Source organism: Tauraco erythrolophus, chromosome 8 (assembly GCF_009769465.1).
Source record: "Tauraco erythrolophus isolate bTauEry1 chromosome 8, bTauEry1.pri, whole genome shotgun sequence".
NCBI classification, from domain to species: domain Eukaryota; kingdom Metazoa; phylum Chordata; class Aves; order Musophagiformes; family Musophagidae; genus Tauraco; species Tauraco erythrolophus.
The window spans coordinates 3,466,227-3,492,146 of record NC_141472.1 but is presented as its reverse complement, the minus strand read 5'-3'; the positions used below and the strand labels follow the sequence as shown (position 1 = coordinate 3,492,146).

Sequence of the window (25,920 nt, the reverse complement as noted above, 5' to 3'; positions counted from 1 at the left end):
TTGTAACACGTTAAGTGCCTCATGTAGCCCTTCTTGGAAATTGTACGACTAAAGTGGAAGTGCATTGCCACAGGGGATTGGGATTTCAGCTTCTGTCTGCCCGGAGAGGCAGCTGGGGACTGCATTGAAGGGTACAATACAAAAAGGGAAAAAAAAAAAAAAACAAACCCACAGAAAATCAAACCACCAACCCCCCTCCTTTCCCCCTAAGCCCCAAGGGAAATTCTGCATATCACCGCAATTGCTTCCAAAGTTCTGTCGATGTTAATGGTGATGAACACTGCTTTTTTCTCCCTTGTCTTTCTTGTGCCTCCGTGTGTCTTTGCCTTTCCTGCTCTTTAACTCATTAGAGGTGCCCCAACTCACTGACCTAAGCTTTGTTGACATAACTGACTCAAGCATCGGCCTGAGGTGGACCCCGTTAAATGCCTCCACCATTATTGGCTACCGCATCACAGTAGTTGCGGCAGGAGAAAGTGTCCCTATTTTTGAAGATTTTGTGGACTCCTCAGTAGGATACTACACAGTCACAGGCTTGGAGCCGGGCATTGATTACGACATCAGTGTAATCACACTCATTAATGGCGGAGAGAGCGCCCCTACCACTCTGACACAGCAAACGGGTGAATTTTGAAAACTTCTGTGTTTTGTGACGTGGACGGTGTTTCATGCTGTCACTGGCTGTCGGGATGACGGGGCTTTGTCCAAAGAGGAATCCAGCCGCTCACCTGGAGGGGAAGCCAGACAGCCCTAATTTGCTCTTTTTCCTAAGTGGCAGCTGGGGATGGATACGCACTGCTCGGTTTTCTAATTCGAGGCATTTTAATACTGTGAACGGCTGCAGACTTGCCAGGCACATTCACCTTGTGCTGCTCAGATTTCCGGGATCCCGCTGGAATCAAGAGCCCGAAATGTGAGCTGTATATTCACCAGACTTTTTTTTAAACTGTGATTCCTCAAAACAAGAGTGCCAAAGGGCGGAGCAGTCCAGCAGACACCCTCCAGCCTTGATAGCTATTTGAGCTTCCAGCAGCCTGTTTCAGTGGTGGCCCCCACTCTTTCCACAATGCCCCAAAGGGTGCAGATGACACACCGCTCCGAGTACACGCCAGTGACAGCCGTGCCACACCGTCAAGGGTCTCTCTAGTGCATGAGCAGAAGGCAAGCTGAAAACTGGTTCTTGCATGAAATCCTATTGTGTTTGAAAATCCCCAGGCTGTAAATCCTTCGACACGAGTAGAAGTAGAGTCATAGGAAATTAGTGATATACCCTCTCCTCTCCCGTGTGTGCATGTATGAATTGTAGATGAGATTACTTTTCCATCTGTAAGCTGCTGGATGGCAACTTTAAACCTCTCCTGGCTCTGCATCTGTAATGTGGAATCCAGCTGCAAGAAGCACGTTACTGAAACCTGCTACCTTGTTTTCAAATTAGCCCCACAGGGAATATTTAAAGAACCGGGAATTGCCAAGAGGTTAAAGGAGCCTGACAGTAGTACAGACGTATTTTTCTCTTCACTATCGTAGAACCGAATGTAGCTTAGAAGTCAGTTTGCATGGGGCTGACACAGTAGTCCGTTGTGCATGAGATACTTTCTCTGGTGATTCCTGAACATACATCTTGACCAACTTGTACGAGTTCAGAGAACTGAGATACGTTTGCTCTTTGCTGTGTAGCTGTGCCTCCTCCCACCGATCTCCGCTTCACTAACGTGGGGCCCGATACGATGAGGGTGACTTGGACCGCACCGACTTCCATCGTTCTGAGCAGTTTCTTGGTGCGCTACTCGCCTGTGAAGAAGGAGGAGGACGTTGCCGAGCTGACAATTTCACCCTCAGACAACATGGTGATCTTGACAAGTAAGAGGGTTACGTACATAAGCCAAGCAAATATAAGAAGCCCCTTATATACGGGTGGAGACATGACATAAGATGAGGCAAAAGAAAAATTGCTTACTCTAAGTGTAACAAATGCTCAGCAGATCTAAGCTGATGTCAAAGTCGCCTCGTACAAACTCCCACTAAATGAGGTTTGGTCACTTGCTTTACCCAAGTGAAAGCCAAACCATGGGGAAGTGTTTGTTGTTGGTTTTTTTTCCCATCAATCTAAGGACAATGATGAATTAGACTGTGAGGCAATTGCATTGATTTGCAGCCTGGTGAGGTATTAAGAGTGAATACGTATTATTCACCTGGTTTGCCAAAAATGTCAAGGACTTGCAGTGCAGAGGTTCAGGGAGAGGATCAGAACGTGCAAAAGGTCGTTGCTCCTTTGGCTATATATGCTTGGGACCAGAAAATACATACTGTTTGGAACCTTACAGGACATGGCATTTCAAAGTTGGGGCAGATGTTTATTTTTGCTGGTGCAAAAGCTGTGCTACATTTGAAGGTTTTTTTTCTCCATCCTAGAATCCGGTTGGTTGAGTGAAAGGCAACACCTACTTTCAGAATAAGAGACCAAATCTGGAGCTCGTCTGAGTTAGAATAGCTGTGTTACAAATTGGAATAGGGCCAAGGATTTCCATCAGCTAAAGGTCTGACCTGGTGCCTACCTAAACTACTAGATAAGTAGAAAAGATCTTGTAGAAAACTAATTGCTTCTAACCAGTCTCTACAAACTATTGAAGCAATGATACAGGATGCCGTGCTCCTTCGGGCTAAAACATTGCAAGCAACCATAATGCCACAAAAAGAATGGATTTACATTTTTGACCGTCCTGGAGGCTCAGATCTTCCATCAAGCGAAACCTGATTGCGTCCCTTAAGAACCACAGTTATAATTGTGTAGGTTGAGCGACTTGTAGCTATTAGTTAAGAAATTTATGTCTAAATTCCTGTACTTCAACTCCACAGATCTGCTCCCTGGTACTGAATATCTGGTGAGAGTCTACAGTGTTTCTGAGCAACATGAGAGTGCACCTTTGTCTGGAATCCAGAAAACAGGTACTTAGATGCACCCTGAGACAGATGTGTGATTAATGCCATCCATTAGGCATTCATTAAGGGACTTGTTGCTCTTTCTTGTGTATTGCTACCTTGTTGATGGGTCAACTAGATATCAAAGAGCAATGCAGATGCACATCTTGGGAAACACTAGGAAATTTTGCATTTCATTATGTCTGAGAGCCAGAACTTCTGTTGCTTTTAAACAGAGCATTGTAGACCCTAGTGTGAATATACCAGCAGTGTCTGCTGGAGAACAAGCCTAGGCAGAGCCTATCATTTCCATCACTGAGTCTTTCTTGTTTCATAACTGTGTGAGGGAGTTTGCTGGTCATGGGCGTTGTTTTATGCTGTGCTGTCTGCGTGTGCCATACATTCTTTTCCTGCAGTTGCATTCCAGTGCTTGTGCATCTGGCTTTGATCCTGAACACACACTTGTTTAGTTCCATGGCTGAATAGCACTTGGCTTAGGATCTGGCCTTGTCATGGTACTGAGCTTAATGAAACATGGTGGTGGTGATGATGACCAGTCATTCGGTTGAGCTTGGTCTCTTCTTTCTTTGGAATACCCAGGTCTTGATTCCCCCACTGGCCTTGACTTCTCGGATATAACTGCTAACTCTTTCACCGTCCACTGGATGGCTCCTCGTGCCACCATTACAGGCTACAAAATCCGGCATCACCCAGAGCACGGTGTTGGCAGGCCCAAGGAGGACCGCGTGCCCCCCTCACGGAACTCCATCACCCTTACTAACCTGCTTCCAGGGACTGAGTACGTGGTCAGCATCACTGCCATCCACGGCAGGGAGGAGAGCGTGCCCTTGGTCGGCCAACAAACAACAGGTAGGCCTTGAGAGAACACTGGCTAAAAGTTACTGGGAAGGTTTTGAGTGTCCTCTAGCAAAGTAGTTGCTGTTAAACCAGATCTTCCCTACCAGCTGGTGAAACTCTGCTCAGGAGGAAGTGCCTGTCATCCTGAGGTAGGGCCTGATTTAGAAAAAGGTGGGAGAACCCATGCTACTTTCAGATCAAGTCAGATGTCTTTAGGGCCAGCAGAACTTTTTTCCTTAAATCTAGTCCAATGCTGGATGATTTTTAACCAGATACTTCACTTGTAGAGTGTGTGCACTTGGTTAAAACTAAGGCAGATGAGTAGCAGAAGAGCACAGTATGACAGGTGGAATATGCAGCTGATGTACATTAACTGCTTTTAAACTCTTTCTCAATTCTTTGTTTTTCTAGTGTCTGATGTTCCAAGGGACCTGGAAGTTACCCCCACCAGCCCAACCAGCCTTGTGATTTCCTGGGATGCTCCTGCAGTGACAGTCAGATACTACCGGATCACTTATGGTGAAACAGGTGAGTACAGGCTGCTATGGCCAGTCACAGACCAGAAACCCTGTTCTGAGGCCGCTGGGAAGCCACAGCAAATAGCAAAGGCAAGTTTGACCATAGCAGACAAAAACCCTCTTGTATCTCTGAGATTCTCGCAGCGTATTTAGAGAAGATTGTCAAATGTAGGTGTCTTTTTTTTTAAAAAGGAGAGCAAATCATTTTTCATCTACCAAAAAGAAAGAGCACCTGGAGCATTCCAGTCATTTTGGGAGTGGTTCTGTGGACATATTTTATTCTTCTCCTTGAGCAGCTCTGAAAAAGATTTTGACCCAAGAACCACTGAAATCAACAGCGTCCTGCTTTCAACTGGATGCATATTGGATTGTCCTGGATTTTGTAGTGATTTTAAATGTATGATTTAGAGATCCATTACATTTCTTTTTCCGCTCTACCCTCCTTAGGTGGAAGCAGCCCTGTGCAGGAGTTTACAGTGCCTGGCACCATGTCTACTGCTACCATCACTGGCCTCAAACCTGGTGTAGACTATACCATCACCGTGTACGCTGTAACTGGCCGTGGAGACAGCCCTGCCAGTAGCAAGCCAGTCACTGTCACCTACAAAACAGGTGAGACCTGTTTAAACAAAACAAAACAAAAAAACCCACAGAAACCCCTACAGCTTTGCGTTGGCTTGTTCCCATAAATTTCTGTCACTGATCCCTGGTTTCTTTTAGAAGTCATGGGCTATGTTGTAAGCCCATCATTTTCAGTGGAGCTGCATATCGTGGTGGCCCAGCATGATACTGACATGACACAGAAGGGGATCATGGACTTGGACTTTTGGAGGAGGGAGACCCTGTGGAGTCCAGATGGGGATACAAGCAATATTTGCCTGCTTGTTGCAGAGTGGAAATCCTGTTGGGCTCTCATATTATGGGATCACTGTTGGGTTAACTCTGGTGCACTGTCACATTACGTGATCCTTATGAGACCTCACTTTCTAACTCCAGGACTGTCATCTCACTTCTGATCTGGATGTAGCATAATCCTCCTCTTACTGTAGCTGCAGATAAAGGCATTTAGTAGCCTTTAGAACAACAAAAGTCCTCAGCTGACATTGATATGAGGTCAGTTACTCACATCATTGTTAAAGCTTTTTTGCTCTGGGGTAGCATGAGGGACAAACCAATACCAACATGTGTTTTCTGTTCTAAGAAGCACAGCCTAAAAAAGGCAGAGCAGAATGAAATTCAGCTAGGAGGTAGCAGTGGAGGGAGGGTTTCCTCTAGCAATGTACTCAGAAAAACCTGGTTTTGTCGCACAGAAATAGACACGCCATCCCAGATGCAAGTTACCGACGTCCAGGACAACAGTATCAGCATCAGATGGCTCCCTTCAACATCCCCAGTCACAGGGTATCGAGTGACAGCTGTCCCTAAGAAAGGACACGGGCCCACGAAAACTAAAAATGTCCCTGCAGGTAAGAGTACTTGACATCCTTCACCAGATCTGCAAGGAATGCAAGACATGACCACTAGAAGCAACGCCATCAGGCACTAAGCGTATGCTCGATGCCAAACTTTCTCCTGCTTCTACCATTTTTTGCCAATCTGCTGACTTCAGTTGGGTCTCATTCAGGTGAAGCTAGGCCAATTTTTTTCTCCAAAAGCTTCCCATTTCTTTAACACCACTGTGCTGCGAAGGTTTGTTCTTGGCAACCTCGGTGTCGCCGAGAGGCACCTGGATTTCAAAGGAATGCCATTGGGTTCTTTAGCATGCAGCAAAACTTCCTCTGAAATCCTTCTGGAGGTCACATAATGTGACCCTTGGTCATAGCATGGCCTCAGTCACGGATGCTACAGGCTTGACCTCATAGAGCCTGCTGAGTCAGCTCTCAGGTTGCTCTCGGGAACATAGTGCCTTTTGTGGGATCTGCAGAGATGAGCACTCGGGGATGCTTGTGATGCAGCTGAATTAATGGTCAGTCCTACCCCAGGAAATGGTGAAAGCTGGTCTTCTCTCGCTTTATTTTTCCTACTGTGCTAACCTGCCCTTTTAGCTGTGGGGCCTTGGAGCAGGTACAAATTGCAGATGCCTCGTCGTGCACTGCCAGAGCATCATAGTGAAAGCAAAAGGCAAACTCGATATGTCAATCCCGTCTCGTTTTAATGATGTTTATCCATGGTATGGCTTATTATACAGGCCCTTCCTTCAAGGCTACTTAGAGGCCAGTTCTCTGCTGCCTTGTGCAGCTGCAGGTGGACTAATGTTGTTCTCTCCTGCCAGATCAAACACAAGTCACCATTGAAGGTCTGCAGCCCACAGTTGAGTATATGGTCAGCGTCTACGCTCAGAATCAGAACGGAGAGAGCCTCCCCTTGGTGGAGACAGCTGTCACCAGTACGTATTTCACTTCACGGTAACAACCCAAATGTTATCTATTGATGTCTGAATCTACCGTGCAGTGTCACTTTCCCAGTGAAATCAAGTGGCAGGTGCCTGGTCTCCAGGAGAATGCAAGGTGGTCTGCCCTGTGATAAGTACCATGCACCTAAATTGCAGATGCTGGCAAAAATGCAGTCCCTCTCCCTCAAACACTGGCAAAATGCAATTCCCCACCCCATCAAAATGCTGTGCTTCTGATTTTCTTTCACTAAAGCTGCTAAATATTTTTGGGTTTTGTTTACCTTCAGCCAATCAGTGGGAAAAAAAATGCACAAAGATCTCCCTTCTGGAGCTAGGTGGCAAAGGTGATTGCTGATAAGGGACCGGGCTTGGCTTGGGAGCACTCGCCCTGTGCAAGGGAGTAAAGGAAACCACGGGAGTTATCAAGAACTCGAGATGAAGCATGGGAGCAGACAGGACAGCTCAGCTCTCAACTGGCTGTATCTGCCTGTGCAAAGCAGCCATACTGCTCTGGACACAAAGAGGAGGCGAGGGGGAACATGTAACTCAGAGGGATCTCTCTGATGTAAAGTGCCTTTTTCAGGGACCCCTCTGGGGTAGGGATTTGCATGCACGTTATTCCCTTGCTCAGGCTTGTGTTCAAAACCACAGCTCAGCCCCAGATAATGACATAATTGTCCTGAAGACAACAGGACCTTCCCTGAAGCTTTGCAGAGACGCGAAGAGTCCGCAACAATTTCAAACCAACAGACCTGTGGACGAAAATCACCTTTGCCAACTAGAAAACATAGACATATATATAACATGGCAAGTAAAAAAAGTTGAAATCCTTTAGAAAAGCATAATTTGGATCCAATATAAAAATGATATGCCAGATCCTCCCATTTTGTGAATGAAATGGGTATAGCTCTGTGGCAGCCACACTAGAGTGCTGTGGAGCAAGGCTCGCTTCCCTCGCTGTCTGGCACTGAGCTCCCACCTTGCTAGGAAAATCCGATGAATCGCTCTAATTGGGAAGTGTGTGTATCACCCAGTTGCACCTGTGGACGCTCCCTGTGCACTCAATACAAAGCTGAAAAGTTTGTTTCTAACTGATTTGAAAATATCATATACTGAGTAATTTGCTTTCGTGATAAATGTGTTAATTGGATATTAATTTATGAAAGAAAATAGCGGGACTGATTCTCCTTGGGCTGGCACTTTGCACAGCAGCTTACAATAGTGAAAAGCAAATGCAGCATGAATCCAGACTCACCCAGTTGGTTACTGGCTGTTTCTTTTTTGGCTCTTGACCACTTTAAGGTAGCTTAATGCTCCTAGAGTTGTGTAAAAGGGGTTTCAGTGTCAAGGGGCACTCAAATATAGGCAAGGGTTGATGTTCTGGCTGCTTTGAAGGTGGTAACGCAGGTTCCTTTTGGTTCCAACAAGGCCAAGATTGCCTTCCTGCTGTCTGGCTGTCGGCCGGGCTCTGCACGGGTGTAAGCACGTGTGCAAGGTGCAGCACAGAGGAGAATCAAGTACCCTCTCTCCCGCGCAAAACCGGAAACTGCTTTGCATGGAACAGAAATGCTTTTTATTTTCCTCACCCACAACCTGCTTTTTATCACATAACCTCTTACCGTTAATTTGCCTAACAGACATTGACCGCCCTAAAGGACTAACATTCACTGAGGTGGATGTTGATTCCATCAAAATTGCTTGGGAAAGCCCGCAGGGGCAAGTCACCAGGTACAAGGTGACCTACTCAAGCCCTGAGGATGGAATCCATGAGCTATTGCCGGCCCCAGGTGGCGAAGAAGACACTGCTGAGCTGCATGGCCTCAGGCCAGGTTCTGAGTACACTATCAATATCGTTGCCATATACGATGACATGGAGAGCCTGCCCCTCACTGGGACCCAGTCCACAGGTACACCTTTAACTACACCACCCAGCAGGCCATGGCAGCGGTGGCTTCTGCCCTGCTGGGTAAACTGTGCTTCCATGTGCAACTGGTGGCTCCGTGCCAGGGAAGCCCCAGGAACAGCCAAGGGGATGTGATTGCTCTTGAGAGACGGCTGGTGCCGGAGAGCTGGCTGCCAGCAGAGTCAGCCTGCGTACACACTAGCAAAGGCAGGGAAGATCAGCAGGATTGAAGGAGAAGATCCTAGAGAAAGGAGGGATGTTACCTTCTCTCAGTCCTCAAGCACATTGGTAACGTCCAGTCCTGAGTCATGGAACCTAATTCCTGGTGAACCACCCTCTCACATCGTTCTTGTCTTGTCTTTAGGATATAGGGCACCTGCAAGCAGAGGCAGTTACCAGCAACAGAGGGGTTAGGGCAGCTTTCATTCCTCAGGGTCCTCACTGTCGGGTGGAGCAGAAGATCAGCATGAAGGGCTGGGAGACTGCTTAACCCTCAGGTCTCACAGAGCCTCGAGATCCCTCACTGGCACTGCCCTGAGGACTACGGCCCATGTGCATGCCCACACTGTGCGCTCACACCACCTTCACACAAAGAGCACATGCTCCATTCAGGAGGGTCCCTTATGTGCCAGTCTGATCCAACTCCACGTAGAATACATTCGGCATTCCTTTGGGGAAAAAGGAAAAGGAAGCTAATTGCTCGAGATAAAATTAATTCCAGCAATATGGAATCCATTGCAAAGCTTCCAGCACTACCAGATGTGCCTTTATTACAAAGGCAGCACCTTCGTAATAAAGGTCTCCCGTTCATTTGTGGATGAAAAATTGTCACTGCAATTTCAGGGGTGTGATGCAGACAGTGGTTCCTGTGTACAGACTGCTATAGCAAACTGAAGCAAAGTACTGTAGTGATCGAGACAGCTGGCTGACCACCTGCCAGAAATGCAAATACAGCAATTTGTAAAACCCACTCTCTGTGGTTTACCCTTTGTGGGCTGTTCAAAAGCGTATTTGAAGTCGTTCAAGACTTTCCATTGGCTCTCGTGGGCTTTAGATGGAGCGCTGAGCAAAGCAACAAGGGAGAAATTAGAAAACGAAGCAACATGCTAACAGTGGGCACTATGGTAAGGTGTACTGTTCCACTGTTCACAGCCCAAGGATTACCAACAGGAAGGCGAGAAAATGTTTCAATGTATGCTCCTTTTTTTTTTAATGCAAACACTTGTTTTTAAAATATCAGATGTGTTAGTTGACGAAAGACTCGTGCGTGATGGGCCCTATGGCCATCACAGCTCAGCTTTTCCATCGCCTTGCTCTCTGTATAGTAATTTACACTTGTGTAAGTGGCTGTAAAATGCTCCCCTTCTGCATTTGCAGTATTTTTATATCCTCTTTGCAATTCCTGAGCCTGCTTCCTACTTACTTTTGTAAATCATCAGTTGTATTATAGAAATGAACAGAGATAGGCAAGCGAAGCAGGACTAAACTATTAGCTGTGTGATGAAAAGCAGAGACAGGCAGAAGAATTAAAACAGACTGGCCTACTACAGACTTAAGCACCTCCCAAAGCCATCACCTTATATCACAGCAAGTGTTGTTACTCACCTAACTTCAGGGTTGCAGCATCGAGATCTCCTTATTTCTCCTGAAAAGTGATACTGCAGATTTGAGGATCTCTTCCTGAATACCTTGTCCCCTTCCACGGTGCTTTATGCCTGTGTTTGCAGAATGCACATCACTTTCCCACCCACGTATTTCAGGCCTAAAACTATCTCATGTTCAGGAGAGAATATTGTTTTATCCAAGACTCGTCTTCTTCAAACTAACCGTGTGCCAATCCGGATTTTTGCAGCAATTCCACCTCCAACAAACCTGAGGTTTACTCAGGTAACACCCACCAGTCTCACCGTCAACTGGAACGCACCGAACGTTCGCCTCACTGGCTACAGAGTCAGAGTGAACCCCAAAGAAAAGACTGGTCCTATGAAAGAAATCAACCTTTCTCCGGACAGTACATCCGCTGTCGTGTCTGGATTAATGGTAACTCCTTTCTTTGTGTGATGCAGGCTGTGTTGTGGGAAGGAGATGTTAGGAGAACTTGAAGCAATTTCAGATTCCTGGGTCAGGACCATCAGCTGGAGTAGACCATTACAGCTCCTAAGGGTCTGACTAGCCATCAGCTGTAATTACTCATTACCATAGTTCTTAAAAGGCAAGGAATTGGCCTGCTGAATCTGCATTCTTTCCCCTTCCTCATTTAGCACAGAGAGAAGGATGCCTTAATCAAATGCAAATTATCAGGTTCACAATCAGCAGTAACCCAGTAAAATGCTTTTACTCATCTTCCACCAAAGAGGGCAGAGAAAGTAACCTAATGCAGAGGCTTTCAAGCTGTGGTACGGGAGCTCTGGCAGTCTGTTGCCTCTTTTTAAGACGTCTGCAAAAATGTAAGTAAAAAATGCAAGTCTTTTGTGAGTAGGCTTAAATTTGCAATATAGCCATCTTCTCCACTGGCAACATTTCAGGAGTTCCTGAACTGGAAAAGGCTGAAAATCATTGCTTTTTATGGTTCCTGCTATCTTAAAAAGCTACTGATCTGTTTTTAAGGAGTTTTATGAATCATTTTCAAAAATGAGCCTTAAAAAATGTTCTAATCTAAGTGGACTCCTGGTCTGATGCAGTCAAGGACAAAAGACCACACTGTAACTTTCACCACGCTCTTTTCTTCGCAGTAAGAGCACCTTATCATAGCAAATGGCATCCATTAACCCCAGGAGAAACAGGAAGTAAATTCATTTTTTCTGCAGAATCAGCTTTGAAGCACAGATTCCAAAATGAGGGATGACAAATAAGCTTCTTCCAGGATTTCCTCTGTGGACTACCAGTATTATCAACAGCACTGTTTATCAGGGCTCGTATCTACTCTTTTATTGCAGCTGGAAATAATTAGAAACATCTCATCAATCCTTCCCTGATTTGCGTTATTTTAAGGTTTCATACTTCAGTAACTGGGGACCAAGAAATGTGGCTCCACTGAACACTGAATGAGGGCAGGAGTATTTCCCACTGTGCCAGGTCCTTCTCATAACGGGGTGTAACTTTGTCCATTCTAGGTAGCAACCAAGTATGAAGTGAGTGTGTACGCCCTGAAGGACTCTCTGACCAGCCGCCCAGCCCAAGGGGTGGTCACCACTCTTGAAAGTAAGTCGTGATCCTCCACAAGTGACCAGTTAGTATCATGCTGGGTGCAGAGGCCCGGAGGCAGAGATCTTGCCCTGTATCAAAATTAGGGCTCTACGCAAAGCTCCAGCAAAGACCTTCGCAAACACTTGGCTGGTAGGATTCACAGTCCCCACAGTACTGACAGCACGCCTTTTCCTTCTGGTGCAGATGTTAGTCCCCCTCGCAGGGCCCGTGTGACAGATGCTACTGAAACAACCATCACTATTACCTGGAGAACCAAGACTGAGACCATCACTGGCTTCCAAGTTGATGCCATCCCAGCAAGTGGCCAGAACCCCATTCAAAGGACCATCAGCCCTGATGTTAGGACTTACACTATCACTGGTAAGTGAGGGGCTTCTGCAGGTGCAGGAGCTTCCAGGGTCACATCAGGAGGTACGCTGGGTTCTTGTTTAGTAGTTGAATTTCCTTGATGAGAAATAATTTAGGAACAAAAGGTAGGAAAAAAAAAAATAGCTGAGTCATAAAGACTAGTCTCCAAGAAGCTGTTGAAAGACATTCTGATGCCCCTTTTAGATGGCTTCCTCAGATTAGCTAACGTTTGTGTTTCAACTTCCTTTTAGGCTTGCAACCTGGCAATGACTACAAGATCTACCTTTACACTCTGAACGAGAACGCACGCAGTTCCCCAGTAGTGATTGACGCCTCCACTGGTAATGACCTTGTCTGACTTTTCTGCTCACGCTAACACGTAGCAGTCATGTATGGCCAGGCAGAAATTGTCTGTATCTGATCACACGTAATATTTACGGTGACTTACAGCAGTAGATTCTACTCCTGAGTTTGAGAAGGGTGTATCAGAAGATGCAGTTCAGGTGAAGAAGATGCTTTACCTTTGCTGCATTTGACTCGTTTCTTTTTGTTTTCACCTAGCTATCGATGCTCCTTCCAACCTGCGCTTCCTTACAACCACAAGCAACTCCCTCCTGATCACCTGGCAGCCTCCGCGGGCCAAGATCACGGGCTACATCATCAGATATGAGAAACCTGGCTCACCAGCCAAGGAGGTTCTGCCTCGCCCTCGGCCCGGCACCACTGAGGCTACTATTACTGGTACCTAGCTCTGTTTCATTGGGGAGCTCTTCACCTGAAACACTTAAATTTGAAGAGAGAAGGGGAAGGCCTAATTATAAAATGTGTTGATGGTCAGCTAAGAGAAAGACAGAGGTTTTTTTTCCCTTTAATGTGGTTTCTAATAACAGACAGTGGTTTTATAAGCACACCTGTCCCACAAACACAATACACTTCTCTGATCAGATCAGATTTGACGAATCCACACGTTTGTTTCCACTGCCACCAGACTGTCATCCGTTCACGGAAAAACGCCTGTGACTCTGGCACCCATCACTTACACATTCTGAAGATTGGTTACGTTTTGTGTCTGCAGAGTCCATGATCCCAGCTGACATGGTCAGATTTCAAACTCACACTGAGGAGCAGGAAGCTGGACTCTTTGTACTGTCCTGAAAACCTCAGGTCCCAAATGCACCTACCCATACTATAGCCATACCCACCTTTCATTTTGCCTTAGGTCCTGCATGTAATCATAAAAGAAAAGCAACTCTTGAGTGTAAGATGGCTTTATGTCCTTCCTCCCTCCCTAGGTCTGGAACCAGGAACTGAGTACATCATCTACATCATTGCTGTGAAGAACAATCAAAAGAGCGAACCACTGGTTGGCAGAAAAAGGACAGGTAAAACAAAGCTCTGGATTGTTGCGTGCCAACAGGAGATGATGTCTTCCGCTTTGGGAATACAATCTCAGGACTGAAATAATAATGTTATTTAAAATATCCTGTTCACACCGTTCAGCCACATCTTTTTTTTTATGAGTCAAGTAGGCTTCATAAAGAGGTTTTCCTTTCTAGGATGCAGGAGGTAAGATTCCGAAGTAACATTAATCGCATTTAGCTGCGTTGGAACACTAAGAACAGAACAACGTGCTTGGTGGTTGATTCTCTTGCCTGGGTACCTATTTGATAATTGAATTAGGGTTAACGCTCACATTTCTGTCTAGCACACGATGGCATCAAAGGCAGAATCCATTCATTTGTTGCCCATTGCATTCCTCTTACTCCACACTGTCCACCGCGTGACATTGAGATACCTGTAGCAAGCAAAATACCAGCTGTACGTCCAAGTGTGACCAAGGAGCTAGTTTCTTACTGCACACCAGTGATTCTTCTTAAACTGATAACGTGTGAATATCTCTTGTCATCGTTTTTTCTTCTCAGTTTGAGCAGTGGTGGCTTCTTTGGGTTGCAGTGTTCAGAACTGTTGCCCAGCTGTATGAAAATGTCATACCAACACACTTCTTATGCCTATGTATGAAAGATATATTTATATAGTATATAAATATATAGAGAGATAAAAAATACCTTCACAATTACAATGAGGTCATAAAAAGTGTGTTGCATCTTGGGATGATTGCTAATCTTTGATGCTTGGAGCAGCGTCCAGCTTCCACTCTAGCTGTTTAATGTACCGTTGTAAATTTGCCACGCTTTGCTTTACGGCTTCTAACCTTTCTTTGGCTAGATGAGCTTCCCACGTTGATTACCAGACCGCACCCCAACCAACCCGACATTCTCGACGTACCTTCCATTGACGAGGGGACCCCATACCTCACGAACAACAGGTATGACAATGGAAACGGTATCCAACTTCCAGGCACCTCTGGGCACCCACAGACAATAGGACACCAGGGTCAACAAGTCTTCTTTGAGGAACATGGCTACAGACGGCCTGTACCCACTACAGCAACTCCCCTCAGGCCGGGGTCGAGGCGGCAACCACCAAACGTAGATGAAGCAATTGAAATCCCTGGGTACCAAGTGCCTATCGTAGTCGAACCGTCGTACCCTCACTCGCGTGTGCCCAGGCGCAACGACACCACGGGCCAAGAAGCTCTTTCTCAAACCACCATCTCTTGGAGGCCGTTGCTGGAGAGCTCTGAATACATCATCTCATGTCAGCCCGTCAGCCAGGATGAAGACACTCTGCAGGTAACTGAACTGTTTGGGGACAGGAACGGCGTTAGCCTCACCCGTGGCAGCAGATGTCCCTTGGGAGTCCAGTCCCTTTGCTGTGTTAAGGGAGTGGCAGTCAGAATTAGCTTCAAGAGTCTTTTTAACATGTAGCTGAGACCGGGAAGGAAAAATGCCTCCCTCCTCTCCTTCACGGAGAAGGCTACAGGATAAAACTGCTAAAACAGCAAGCCCTTGGAACACTGTCAGTGTCAACATTTCACCAGGGAAGGGGGCAGTCAGGGAGGCGATTGGGAGTTCCAAGACTGAGGTGCTGCTTCTCTAAGCCAAAGACTCCCTTAGCCCTTTTCCTTGGTCTCCCTTGGTTTCTGTTTCCCTGAAACAGCAGTAATAACATATCCCTCATGAGCCGTAGCCCAGAGTAGTCAAGTTTAACTGGCTATTGTTGGAAGTTCTCCAAATGTCTACGGGGAACAGGCTGGCTCCATCATGGTGCAGAGCATAGACGTCAACCTAGACACCCTGCCTTTCCTATGAATGGGGTGGTACCTAAGGACTAATCGCTCTTCCCTTTCCGGTGACTTGGCATTGCCTCTTGTTGCAGTTCAGGGTTCCTGGCACTTCCTCCAGTGCTACACTCACTGGTCTTACAAGAGGGGCCACCTACAACATCATAGTGGAAGCCCTGAAAGATCACCGGAGACAAAAGGTGCTGGAGGAGGTGGTCACAGTTGGCAATACTGGTAAGTAAAAGCTTTGTGGAGTCTGGGTGAACCTGTGCTGTCCCTGCCTCATTTCCCTTACTGAAGGCAACGTGCCCAGTGCCCAGGCTTCAGAACAGTTCAGAAAGGAAACTTCTCCTGACAAAGAAAGTTCATGGCAGGACTGACCGGGTGATTAGAGCTAATCTGATCTGTTGTTAAATCATGAAGAACGTGCTTTGAGGCTCTGTACACTCCTCTAGGGTCAGCGCCCAAGAGAGAGCAAGAGAATCCAGTATTTGCCACACTCAAAGGAAGTCAGGGATCATGCTGGTGTCACAGATTCCTGCTCAGCAGCAAAGATCTGCTGTCACAATAGCATATCAGGCTTATGGGAAGGTGCTGGTGGCCAGCTTAACTGCTCTGTCTGTTGTTTGCCACTGCTTCCTCCAGCAGCACCGCTAGACCATCCTGAAGGTCTGGCAGCCAGGCAAGCTGCCTGCAGAGATGCTGATTAAGCACCAACAGGCAGCGGTTAGAAGCCATGTGACCAACCACAAGTACTTGTGGTCTGGGACAGCACTTGCCACAGCTGAAAAGCCCAGAGCCCACACACACCCTGTGGGACCTGGGCTTTGCTTTCACCAGCACAGGGGTCTGGTCAACAACTCTCTCTCTCCATCTCCTCCTGTGTGTGTTTTGAGGTCAAAAGAAGAGGAGGATGGGATGGGAGAAGAGGAAATGAAGAGTTAAGGATTTACTTTGTCCACCCAATAAGCCTCTCCATGCAGCCTCCTGGTGCCCCCACCTCCCTGGGAAATAAGGCTGTTCCTGCCTTTCCAGCACCCTTATGTCTGTCACAGACTGAACCCAGAGCATTAACTCTTGACCCACCCTGACCATCACACACTGAAGTGGTGGTTGGAAAACACCCACCTTCCAGTCAAGGCACGCATCCGAGGTGGAAATAAATCTGTCCCAACAGCACGATCTGGTCTCCTTCTCCCATCCCCATGCCATGAGCCAGAGTCTGAAGAGCCCCAGGAAAGCACACGTGCAGCTACCAACCTCCTGCTGTTCCCCAGCACCTCACAGCACGTTTCTTTCAGAAACAGGCTAAGTCAGGTTGTTGCTCTCCAGCAGCAAATGCAAAAACTCACACTTGCTTGAAACTTGGCGCATCAAAATGAAAATAGCCTTCGTGTCAGGTTTTTTTATCATTCAACTGCTCTGACACATGCAAATGGAAAATAAATCACAGGGAGCCTGGACTGCTGACAGAACCATCAAGTATAAGCCCATGAGGTAGCTCCATTACTGCCAGGATATTGTAAGTTTTTTTTTTTTAAAAAAAAGCATGTATTCAGTGAAAATGTGTCTTTCAGTAGTTCCCATTGCTGTGTGTGATGCCTGTTTCTTCTCTTTTTTTGTTCCAGTGTCGGAAGGACTAAACCAGCCAGCCGACGACACCTGCTTCGATACTTACACTGGCTCCTTCTATTCCATCGGCGAGGAATGGGAGCGGTTATCTGAGACTGGCTTTAAGCTCTGGTGCCAGTGTTTGGGCTTTGGCAGTGGGCATTTCAGATGCGATTCTTCTAGTGAGTAGCTTGCTTTTGCCCGTCCCGGTCTCTGAGCTCCCTGAGCACTAACGGCATGTTTGACAGAACCAGCCTGACCCAAACATGATGCAAATGAACGCAGGCTCCGAAGTTTTTCCACCAAAACGGTGTTTTGCATCATGAGTGATGGAAAACTTTGGTTACGTCCGAGCTGTGCGGCTTAGCTAGCATTGCTGTTCGCTGCGCCAGCAACAATCGATACGCACGGATACATACTGGTTTTTTCACCAGTTAAATGTTGGTTTTGTTTTTCCTTACCCTTGCCAGGCACGTCTAGGTAATGTGTAAAAGTGAGCTCCGCAAGACACTTAGAAGGCAGTATCTGAGTAGCCATGTAAGAAGACAGCTTCCAATATTAAATTATGGTTGAATCTCCATCTCCTAATTATACACATGGTTGCAGTGGGCCAGACAGAACTTGTGTGGATTTCAGTGGATGTTACAGCAAGTATCGTAGAATCACAGAATGGTGTGGGTTGGAAGGGACCTCAAAGATCATCCAGTTCCAAACCCCTGCCATGGGCAGGGACACCCTCCACTACACCAGCTTGCCCAAAGCCTCATCCAACCTGGCCTTGAACACTTCCAGGGATCCACAACTTCTCTGGGCAACCTGTTCCAGTGCCTCACTACCCTCAGAGGGAAAAATTTCTTCCTTATATCCAATCTAAATCTGCCCTCTTTCAGTTTAAAGCCATTGCCCCTTGTCCTATCACTACACACCCTTGTACAAAGCCCCTCTCCAGCTTTCCTGTAGGCCTCCTTTAGGTACTGGAAGGCTGCAATAAGATCAAGTCCCGGGTCTGGTTTGCGTTGCAGACGGCCTTTGCAGAGCATCTTGTGGAACCAGTTTTCTAATTTTCTCAGCTGCTCTTTGAAGCTCTGTCAGGCACGCAACACCTCTGCTGGGGCACTAAGTTTTCTTCTTTGCAGGACTGCGGTTTACATGGAAGAGTATCGGAGTTGATGTAAGGGAATGGAACAAAAGCCTGTGATTGAGTGGTTTAACGCAATGCGTATCCAGCTGATTTAAATTATGCTTTTAAATTGTGGAGTAACCTAGGCAAAGAGAGCATTTCTACATTTGGCATAGACTCAGAGGAGTGACTGCAGGGAAGACACTTGTTTTACAGGATTAATGTTTATGTTTCCTCATTTGATCCACATGGCTTACCCCATTGTGTTTTGCAGCCTCTGTGATACAGTTTTACTGGGTATTTACTCAAAAAAGAGCATTTAAAATATTTTTCTCTCCCTTCCTGCCCCATGTCTATTAAAGTCCCTTTCGTTTCTCTTCCTCTCCCCCTCCCCACTCTTTACCACATCCTACTTTCTCTTTTCCTAAAGGCCTCTAGCCATTTCCCAGACTTGTAACAGTCCTCAGCAGTTCAACGCTGCAGGAGCTGAACACGTTTCCAGCAGGAACCCGTTTCTTCCTTGGGACTTACATGAGCCAAAAAGATTCTTTCTCCCTGCCCCCCTGTTGGTTCCTGAGACAACACCAAGCTGTTCTCGTCCCGCTGTGTCCCTGCAGTGTGGGAGATAACTCCTGCTTCTCTTGTTCCAGAGTGGTGCCACGATAACGGTGTAAACTACAAGATCGGGGAGAAGTGGGACAGGCAGGGGGAGAACGGCCAGATGATGAGCTGCACCTGCCTTGGGAATGGAAAAGGAGAATTCAAGTGTGAACCTCGTAAGTCCCCTTCTGCTGTCAATTTAATTGAGTTTCTGTTCAGGAAGTTTCAGCATCTCGGGCTGTTCCCATGAAGGCCCTGCCGTGGGCGCAAGGAGAGTATCACTGTGTGTCTGATTCAGTGACATTGAATCTGTTCCCACAAGAGCTGAAGGCATAAAACTCACATTCCCAAGCTTAAAAGGAAGAAAACCCTCTTTTGTTAGCTGAGGTCACAGCACGCTCAGCATCTGTCTGCCCTTGGCCCTGGAGCCACACAGGAGGGACGTGTCACCGCACGAAGTGGTGTAGATTGTACCCTAAGTAACAAAGGACTTTTCTGCAGGGCCCGTTGCCTGAAGATCCTCTAGATGTCACGCTGTGAGTTAAACTGCATTGCTCTTGTCAGGCAAATACCCTCAGGTTCTAGTTTGAAGTGTCTGGAGAGCTATAAAAATGACGGGTGTTCCCCTGCCGGTCAGTGAGCCTCTGGTCAAACCGGGAGCGTGTGCTCCCGTTCTGATCGCCACGCTGCTCCGAGTGTGCTTAAAGCCAAGCACAGGCCATGCTGGTGAGCTCTGCCTCTTCCTCCACAGACGAGACCACATGCTATGATGATGGGAAGATGTACCAGGTTGGAGAGCAGTGGCAGAAGGAGTACTTTGGGGCCATCTGCTCCTGCACTTGTTACGGAGGACAGCAGGTAAGCAGGAGGGACTTGGCACGCAGAACACAAGGAATGAGGAGAGGAGGTTCCTATGCTGGAGCGCAACCCTAAGACTCCTGGGTTTTGGGTCAGATGGTGTCTAATGCCTGGCCAAAACAGGCCCCCATAAGAAGAAAAATAATCAGTGGGAGATTGGGGACTTGGAGTTGGAGCCTGTGTGGTATAAAACAGGAGCAACCTCGCTGGTGCTGGTGGAGCTGTACCCACACGTATCAGCGTGGTCTGACCGGCGTCCGCAATGTTCTGCTTCTCCAGGGCTGGCGTTGTGACAACTGCCGCAGACCCAGCGTGGAGGTGGCCCCCGAAGGCTCTGCTGGCCATACCTACACACAGTTTACCCAGAGGTACCACCAGGCCACAAACACCGTGAGTACACTTTTCTTCTCTGCCCGCCCTTCACTGCGAGTCTGGTCCACAGCAGATACGTGGGGTGTGCACAGGGCTCGAGGGACAGGAGTAGTGTGTAGTGTGCATGATCACCCCCACTCCAGCAAACCCATTACCCTGCACCACACAGAACATACGCTTGGGCTCACGCCTCCACGCCGCGTTCAGTGCCACTCAGGGCAGTGGGATGTCCCGCTGCCCAGCGCTGGGAGGTGCCCGCATGCCCTGGCTGCGGCGGGAGTGCATGTGGTGATTTCCGACTCCTCACTCGCTGCTGTAAACCAGCTGAGAAAGCTGAACAGCTGCCAAGGCTGGCACGGGTTCCCAGTCCAAACCACAGCACGCAGGTGTCCGTCCTTCCAGGACAGAGCGCTAACTGATCTCCTTCCCTCCTGACAGAACGTCAACTGCCCCATTGAGTGTTTCATGCCCCTAGATGTACAGGCAGACACACAACATCCTCGGGGAAAGTAACATCCAGCAAGACTTCTTGCAGCGATGGCAACAGACAAACCAAAGCATAAATCCCTATCTGCCACGATTACCATCCAAACTGGAGTGATGCTAGCAAAACTGCATCTTTTGAGAATGGCCCCCTCTGCTCTGGAGCCATTTTCCCAGCTTCAGCTCAACTCACAGCTTCTCCAAGCGCCACTCTTGGAGTGTTTCAGACTTTTCTCACGATTGATAGCGATGCTCTCGGTTTTTGCTCAAGGTGTTGAATACCAGTCAGTATTTTCAAATTTACAGAAGAGGAAAAAAAAAAAAAAAGAGGGAGATGCTAAATCACAAATTGGTGGGGGGTCAATATACTACGGGGAAGGGAGGGAGCAGAAATTGAAGGTTTCCATGCTACGCAGAGAACATTGGAGTACAACGTTAGTGAAGTTCAGCGATAGGAAAGTCCACCGAACACTTCTGCTTTCACATAAGCGTGCAGCCAGCAATAAGATAGGAACAGCAAATCCAATCACTGTGATATTTAAAATATGCACAGTCCTAATTCTTTCTCAATGATCCTAGTATTTTTCTAGCTGTATCTTTATATCTCATACTGTTATTTATCAGTTTTGTTCCCCTGACCTTCAAGTGTTTTTATATGGGAATAAAATGTATTGAAGACACTTAGTATGCAGTTGACAAAGAGGAATTTGGTGTAATTATGATCAGTGATTATTTTTATACTGTAAGTGCCAAAGCTTTACTACTGTGGAAAAGAAAAAAACAACTCTTTTAATAAAAAGATTTACAAACCAGACATGTAGTTTAAGGGATTCTCTTTGCTACCGTGGAATCTAGGATGAAGACTGTTGTTCTGAGCTGGAGTAACACTGCCTTGAAACAAGATGGAACAAACATCTCAATGGAGTGTGACGTAGACCTCAAGAGAACATTTGTAGAGCAGTTTGTTAATTAAAGGCTGCCAGCTGTACCCCCTGCCCCAGCAGAGCGCAGAGATACCAGAGTATGTATGGCACGCTGCAGGAGGCAGGGGCTTGCTTTGCGGGATAAGTTGGAAAGGGAAAGGAAAATACTGTTGCTTTGGACATGAGCTGAGGTAGAGATGGTCCTCAACCCAGCCAGACACTTAAATTCCTAGAATCAAATACGCCAAAATGAGTGAGGCCACCCACACCCGTGAAGTGGGATGTGTTCAAAGATTAAGTGTACCTGGACCTGGTGACTTCCCCCCCAGGTCCAAATGGATGCTCGGTCTCTGAGACCCTGCTCTGTGCCCCTGGGGCAGCCCACAGTCCACCCCTCTCTGCACTGGAGGGTAGCTTCCCTGTGACCATCCGAAGGGTGCACAGAGGGGCTGTCACACCCTTTAACCTCTCAGCGGTCCCACCTCCATTTGCAACGTGGTAAATTCAAATAACAAAATCCAGATCTGAGGCTGTTTAGGTCCTAGTCAGTGTGCCCTCAGGCAACAAATTCATGGAAACCCTTCCCTTTCCTCTGCAGAAAGCCCTCAAATACAGAGGGGGGACAGACAGCACCGGGGTCTGCCTGCGTGCTACAGCCAGGACTGCTTTCAAGTCTACTGTGCTTCTGCCTGGTTGGGTGGGGAGGGTGGTAAATGAAACGCTTCTCCAAACCTTCTTTAAAACAAAGCCAGTCCTGGTGACAACGAACAAAGTCAGCAGGAAGTCCCTTTCGCTTGCGCTGCCAACGCTGCCCAAACCTGTACGGCATTCGCAAACGCGGCACGGGAAAGGTTCTGCCGTGGCTCCTCGGGCCACGTTCCTCTCTTGGCTACAAAAGCACTGTGCTGCTCCAGCCAATGGATTGCTCTGGATTGAATAAAGCATAGCCTGGAAACGGAATCTGGCTTCTTGACATGAGAAACACACACGGCAGTTGTTTTCACAGGTCGCTCTCTACAGAGCGACCAAAACGTTTGCAAATGGTGACATGATTGCAGCGGAAATCCCTTCCGTCCCACCAGTGCTCAAGAGCCAAACGAGACGGAGACACAGAATCCTTCCCTGACAAACCGAGTTCTATTCATTTGTCCTTCCCCAGGGAAGGTTCTGCACCGATTTCCACCCATCACAAAGATCCCCACATAGTCACCCTGCCACTAGGTCACTTCACAGACACACAGGAATTGCCCAGCTGAACGGGAGTCACGGTCCATCTCATCTCCTCACTCTAACGTCATGTCACTTGTGACAGGAACACCTCCCGCTCCGTGCATTACGGAGGAATTTAAACAAGGAATTTGCTTAAACTCTCTGTAGAGGTTGGTTGGTGCCTTAAAGCACGGAGCTTTACATGGCTGACAGTTCTTGTTCAACTTTCACTAGTGAGTCTTTTGTCATCCAGCTGAATCTTTTGCTTCCAGTTACATCCAAAAACCACTAGCAGAGCACAGCACAGAGGCACTAGAAGCTTCTGAGATGCAAAGCACCAACCACAAGTCTTTCCTCTTAGAAACAAATCAGCAACAGAAGGAACCAAGGTTTTTGAAGGTTCCCGTGCTTCACCCAGGCCGTAGTACATAACGTGGCAACAGAACAGCAGCTGGACCTTAAAACACAGGATCTTCTCTGAAAGGGTTGTCAGCCACTGGAATAGGCTGCCCAGGGAGGTGGTTGAGTCCCCATCCCTGAATGCATTTAAGAAAACGGTGGATGAACTACTTAGGGATATGGTTTAATGGGGGATTAGGGACGGTTGGACTGGATGATCTCTAAGGTCTTTTCCAACCTAGAAATCTATGAAATCTATGAAATCTGTGTATATCCATGGCCCACTTAAGCTCCATGACCAACTAATGTTGTCCAACCCAAGTTACCTTCACGGCAGGGGCAGCTGCCCAGGCAGGGATGAAGGAGCATCTGCCTCTGTTAGCAGAAGGCTCTCGGGCTCCCACACAAGGTGCTTGCAGCTACGCCAAGCCCAGTGGCATTTAAGGCCTTGGCTGTTCTTCTCCATCTCCACATGGTTTGTCTTCTCAGCTAACGCAGAGCTTTGGTTCCAGCACAGGAACAACTGGAGTCAGGACTCTGTTCCAGCAAGGAACGGAGTGGCTGAAGGACAAAAAAAAAAAAAAAGGAAAAAAATCTGCTGCTGCTGACAGCAGAGGCTGAGAACGGCTCATCCCTGTCCTCCGTTTACTTTCACACTTTTGGGACCTGTTCTCCTTCTGCCAGTGTGGGAGCTGCCAGGGGCAAGGTGCCATATGGTGACAGTGCAAAACAGCCTGTCAGCAGCTGGTGCTTCAAAAAGCACCAGCTGAGGGGGGCAGACCTAATCCCCCCCGTGAGAAGAGACATGCCCTTTCCTCTGGGAAACAGACAACCACGCAGAGCTAGGCGGTTGGCTTTTAATCACTCGAAATATCAAAGGGAGAAGTAATTAATTCAACTAGCAGATCAACACAAGCTCAGAAGGAACCGTTAGGGACCAACGCAGCCACTCCTGTGGCCTGCTGGCTGGGAGAAGGCTCACAGCAGGGACTTGCTACCAGCAAGGATGGGATCCTCCCTTTAGGGCATCTCTGAGCAGCTTAAAACCAGCAGCTCCTGACCTGGCCCCACACAGCAGCAGTTGGAGCCGTTGCTTCCAGACCTGCATATTCCTTCCAGGATACCCATGGCTCCGTGCCCAAAACAGGAGCCAGGCAAGTGCTGGGCTTCACGCACGCATTTCTTTCAAGGAGAAGGCTTCAGGGTGGTTGAAACTGTCACCGAAGGCTTCGGGGTAGTTGAAACTGTCACCACAGCCCAGGTGACAAGCCACCCCGAAGGGCCTTCCCATGAGGTCACCTCACACCTGGAATTAGAGCAGGGTTTTAGATACAGGAGACCAGGAGCTGCCAGAAGCTTACTACCAGTTCCTGTTTTAGCAGATGCTTTAGAATACACACATAAAGAACGGATAAACAGATTCCCAAGAGAACCTCCCAGCATGGCACGTACCAGCTACAGTCAAAACAGCACGAGGAAAGAACAGTGGAAGAGTTCAAAACCCAACTTTTAAAGCATAAAGCTAATACAAACAGGGAAGACTCCAAACACTGACAAATCCATGGGAGGCAACGGCACAGAACGCAGTCGGGGGCCAGGGCTGGGGCTAGCACAGCCAACAGGTGAGACATTCAGCAATGGACCATTTTTATTTTGCATTGTCTTAATCTGGGCCCAAAAAGTACAATCGTCTCTACCCTGTCCTGCCTAATCCAGCCACTTGGAAATAATCCACTGTACAGATAATCCACTGCAGAGATCAGAAAAGAAAAAATAATCCAGCGTAGAGATCGGAGGAGAGGGGAGACTGTTCCCTTTCAGGCCAGAGCAAGGGCAGCGCTGGGCACACAGAATTCCTGGGCAGCAGCCAGTGCCTAAGACACAAAGAGGGCACAGGGAACACTTGAATGCATTCAGGTAAAACCAGCACCTGGATTAGGATCTCCAAAACAGCTCACATCCCCCAGGAAGTCTCACCAGTCTGAATCGAACAGGCGGTCAGGTGAAACAAAATACATGGCCACAGTCACGGTGAGTCAGCAGCAGAGCCAGGAACACAACTGGAATTTCCCCTCTTCCAGGTCTGTCTCCTACCTCTGTGCTGCTGCTACTGCGAAGGGAACACACGCAGACCTCCTGCTCTGCACCAGCTGAGATCAGAGCGGCGACAGAAGTGTTTATTGCAAAACTGTGGACCGTTCCTTGCCAAAGCTGAACAGATTTTGTAAAATGGAACCAAAAAAAAAAAAAAATCCCTTTGAAACGGTCACAGGGATTGCCAGCAAAAAACGTGTCTGGGCTGTTACTTTATTCATCTCGCTGTGCTCCAGATTTTCACTTTGTTTTTTTAATCAGAGTTCAAATCTGCTCAATGCAAATTGTGCACTATGGAAAGGGGAAGTGGCTTCAGGCAAGATGCTTCCCAGATGCTTGCCTATGAACTTGGAATTGAGAACAAGCATGTCAAACTCGCAGGAAGGAGTCTTTTACCTCGGAGAAAACCACCTGACACTGCCTCTCAGCCCAAAGGTACGTGTCCAGGGCAGGATTCAGAGCACCCAGCCTGAGACTGCCTTGCACAAAGGGTCCACTCCCCCCTCCTCACCGGGGAAGAGGATGATGGATTAGAAGCACCTGGAGAAAACTACCTGCTGACTCAAAAAAAAAAAAAAAAAAAAAGCAGCACAATTCAGTTTACAACACAGATTTTTATCAGTTCATTAAGAAGTTGGGTATAAGCCAGGCTTTCATACCATTCCACAGACCTTCTCAAGTCTGGGCCGTAAAATTTACCTCAAAAATAAACCCAGTATTTGGAAGACACACAGATTACAGACCCCACATAGCTAAGAACCGTATGTTTATTTGCAAAAGAGACTTATTTTCTACATTGGAGGACAACTTTTTGCACCTTTGTTCTCCGCTAACACAGGGCAAGATCTCAATGACAGCTCTTACAAACCCTTGCGGGTGCCTCCCAATGAAGCCGGTGATATTCCAGTCACTGCTGCTGGTG

The 25,920-nt window shown here is 47.5% G+C and overlaps 1 protein-coding gene across 2 annotated transcripts in view; it reads left to right on the top strand.

Annotated features, from left to right (window-relative positions):
* FN1 (fibronectin 1) overlaps positions 1 to 21,167 on the top strand; it is a 54,700-nt gene extending 33,533 nt beyond the window's left edge. Inside the window, exons 25-46 of one of the 2 annotated variants that reach the window (XM_086616137.1) lie at positions 351 to 623; positions 1,678 to 1,860; positions 2,857 to 2,946; positions 3,520 to 3,789; positions 4,189 to 4,305; positions 4,743 to 4,907; positions 5,606 to 5,761; positions 6,568 to 6,681; positions 8,325 to 8,594; positions 10,443 to 10,630; positions 11,704 to 11,791; positions 11,981 to 12,157; positions 12,397 to 12,486; positions 12,707 to 12,886; positions 13,438 to 13,527; positions 14,372 to 14,838; positions 15,425 to 15,563; positions 16,958 to 17,122; positions 18,711 to 18,836; positions 19,412 to 19,518; positions 19,798 to 19,908; positions 20,329 to 21,167. In XM_086616137.1, the coding sequence (XP_086472263.1) occupies positions 351 to 623; positions 1,678 to 1,860; positions 2,857 to 2,946; positions 3,520 to 3,789; positions 4,189 to 4,305; positions 4,743 to 4,907; positions 5,606 to 5,761; positions 6,568 to 6,681; positions 8,325 to 8,594; positions 10,443 to 10,630; positions 11,704 to 11,791; positions 11,981 to 12,157; positions 12,397 to 12,486; positions 12,707 to 12,886; positions 13,438 to 13,527; positions 14,372 to 14,838; positions 15,425 to 15,563; positions 16,958 to 17,122; positions 18,711 to 18,836; positions 19,412 to 19,518; positions 19,798 to 19,908; positions 20,329 to 20,403 (3,641 nt within the window). In that variant the 3' untranslated portion in view covers positions 20,404 to 21,167. The remainder of the gene's footprint in view (positions 1 to 350; positions 624 to 1,677; positions 1,861 to 2,856; positions 2,947 to 3,519; positions 3,790 to 4,188; positions 4,306 to 4,742; positions 4,908 to 5,605; positions 5,762 to 6,567; positions 6,682 to 8,324; positions 8,595 to 10,442; positions 10,631 to 11,703; positions 11,792 to 11,980; positions 12,158 to 12,396; positions 12,487 to 12,706; positions 12,887 to 13,437; positions 13,528 to 14,371; positions 14,839 to 15,424; positions 15,564 to 16,957; positions 17,123 to 18,710; positions 18,837 to 19,411; positions 19,519 to 19,797; positions 19,909 to 20,328) is intronic. The other variant, XM_086616138.1, reaches the window with a different exon arrangement.
* The last annotated feature ends 4,753 nt before the right edge of the window (positions 21,168 to 25,920 follow it).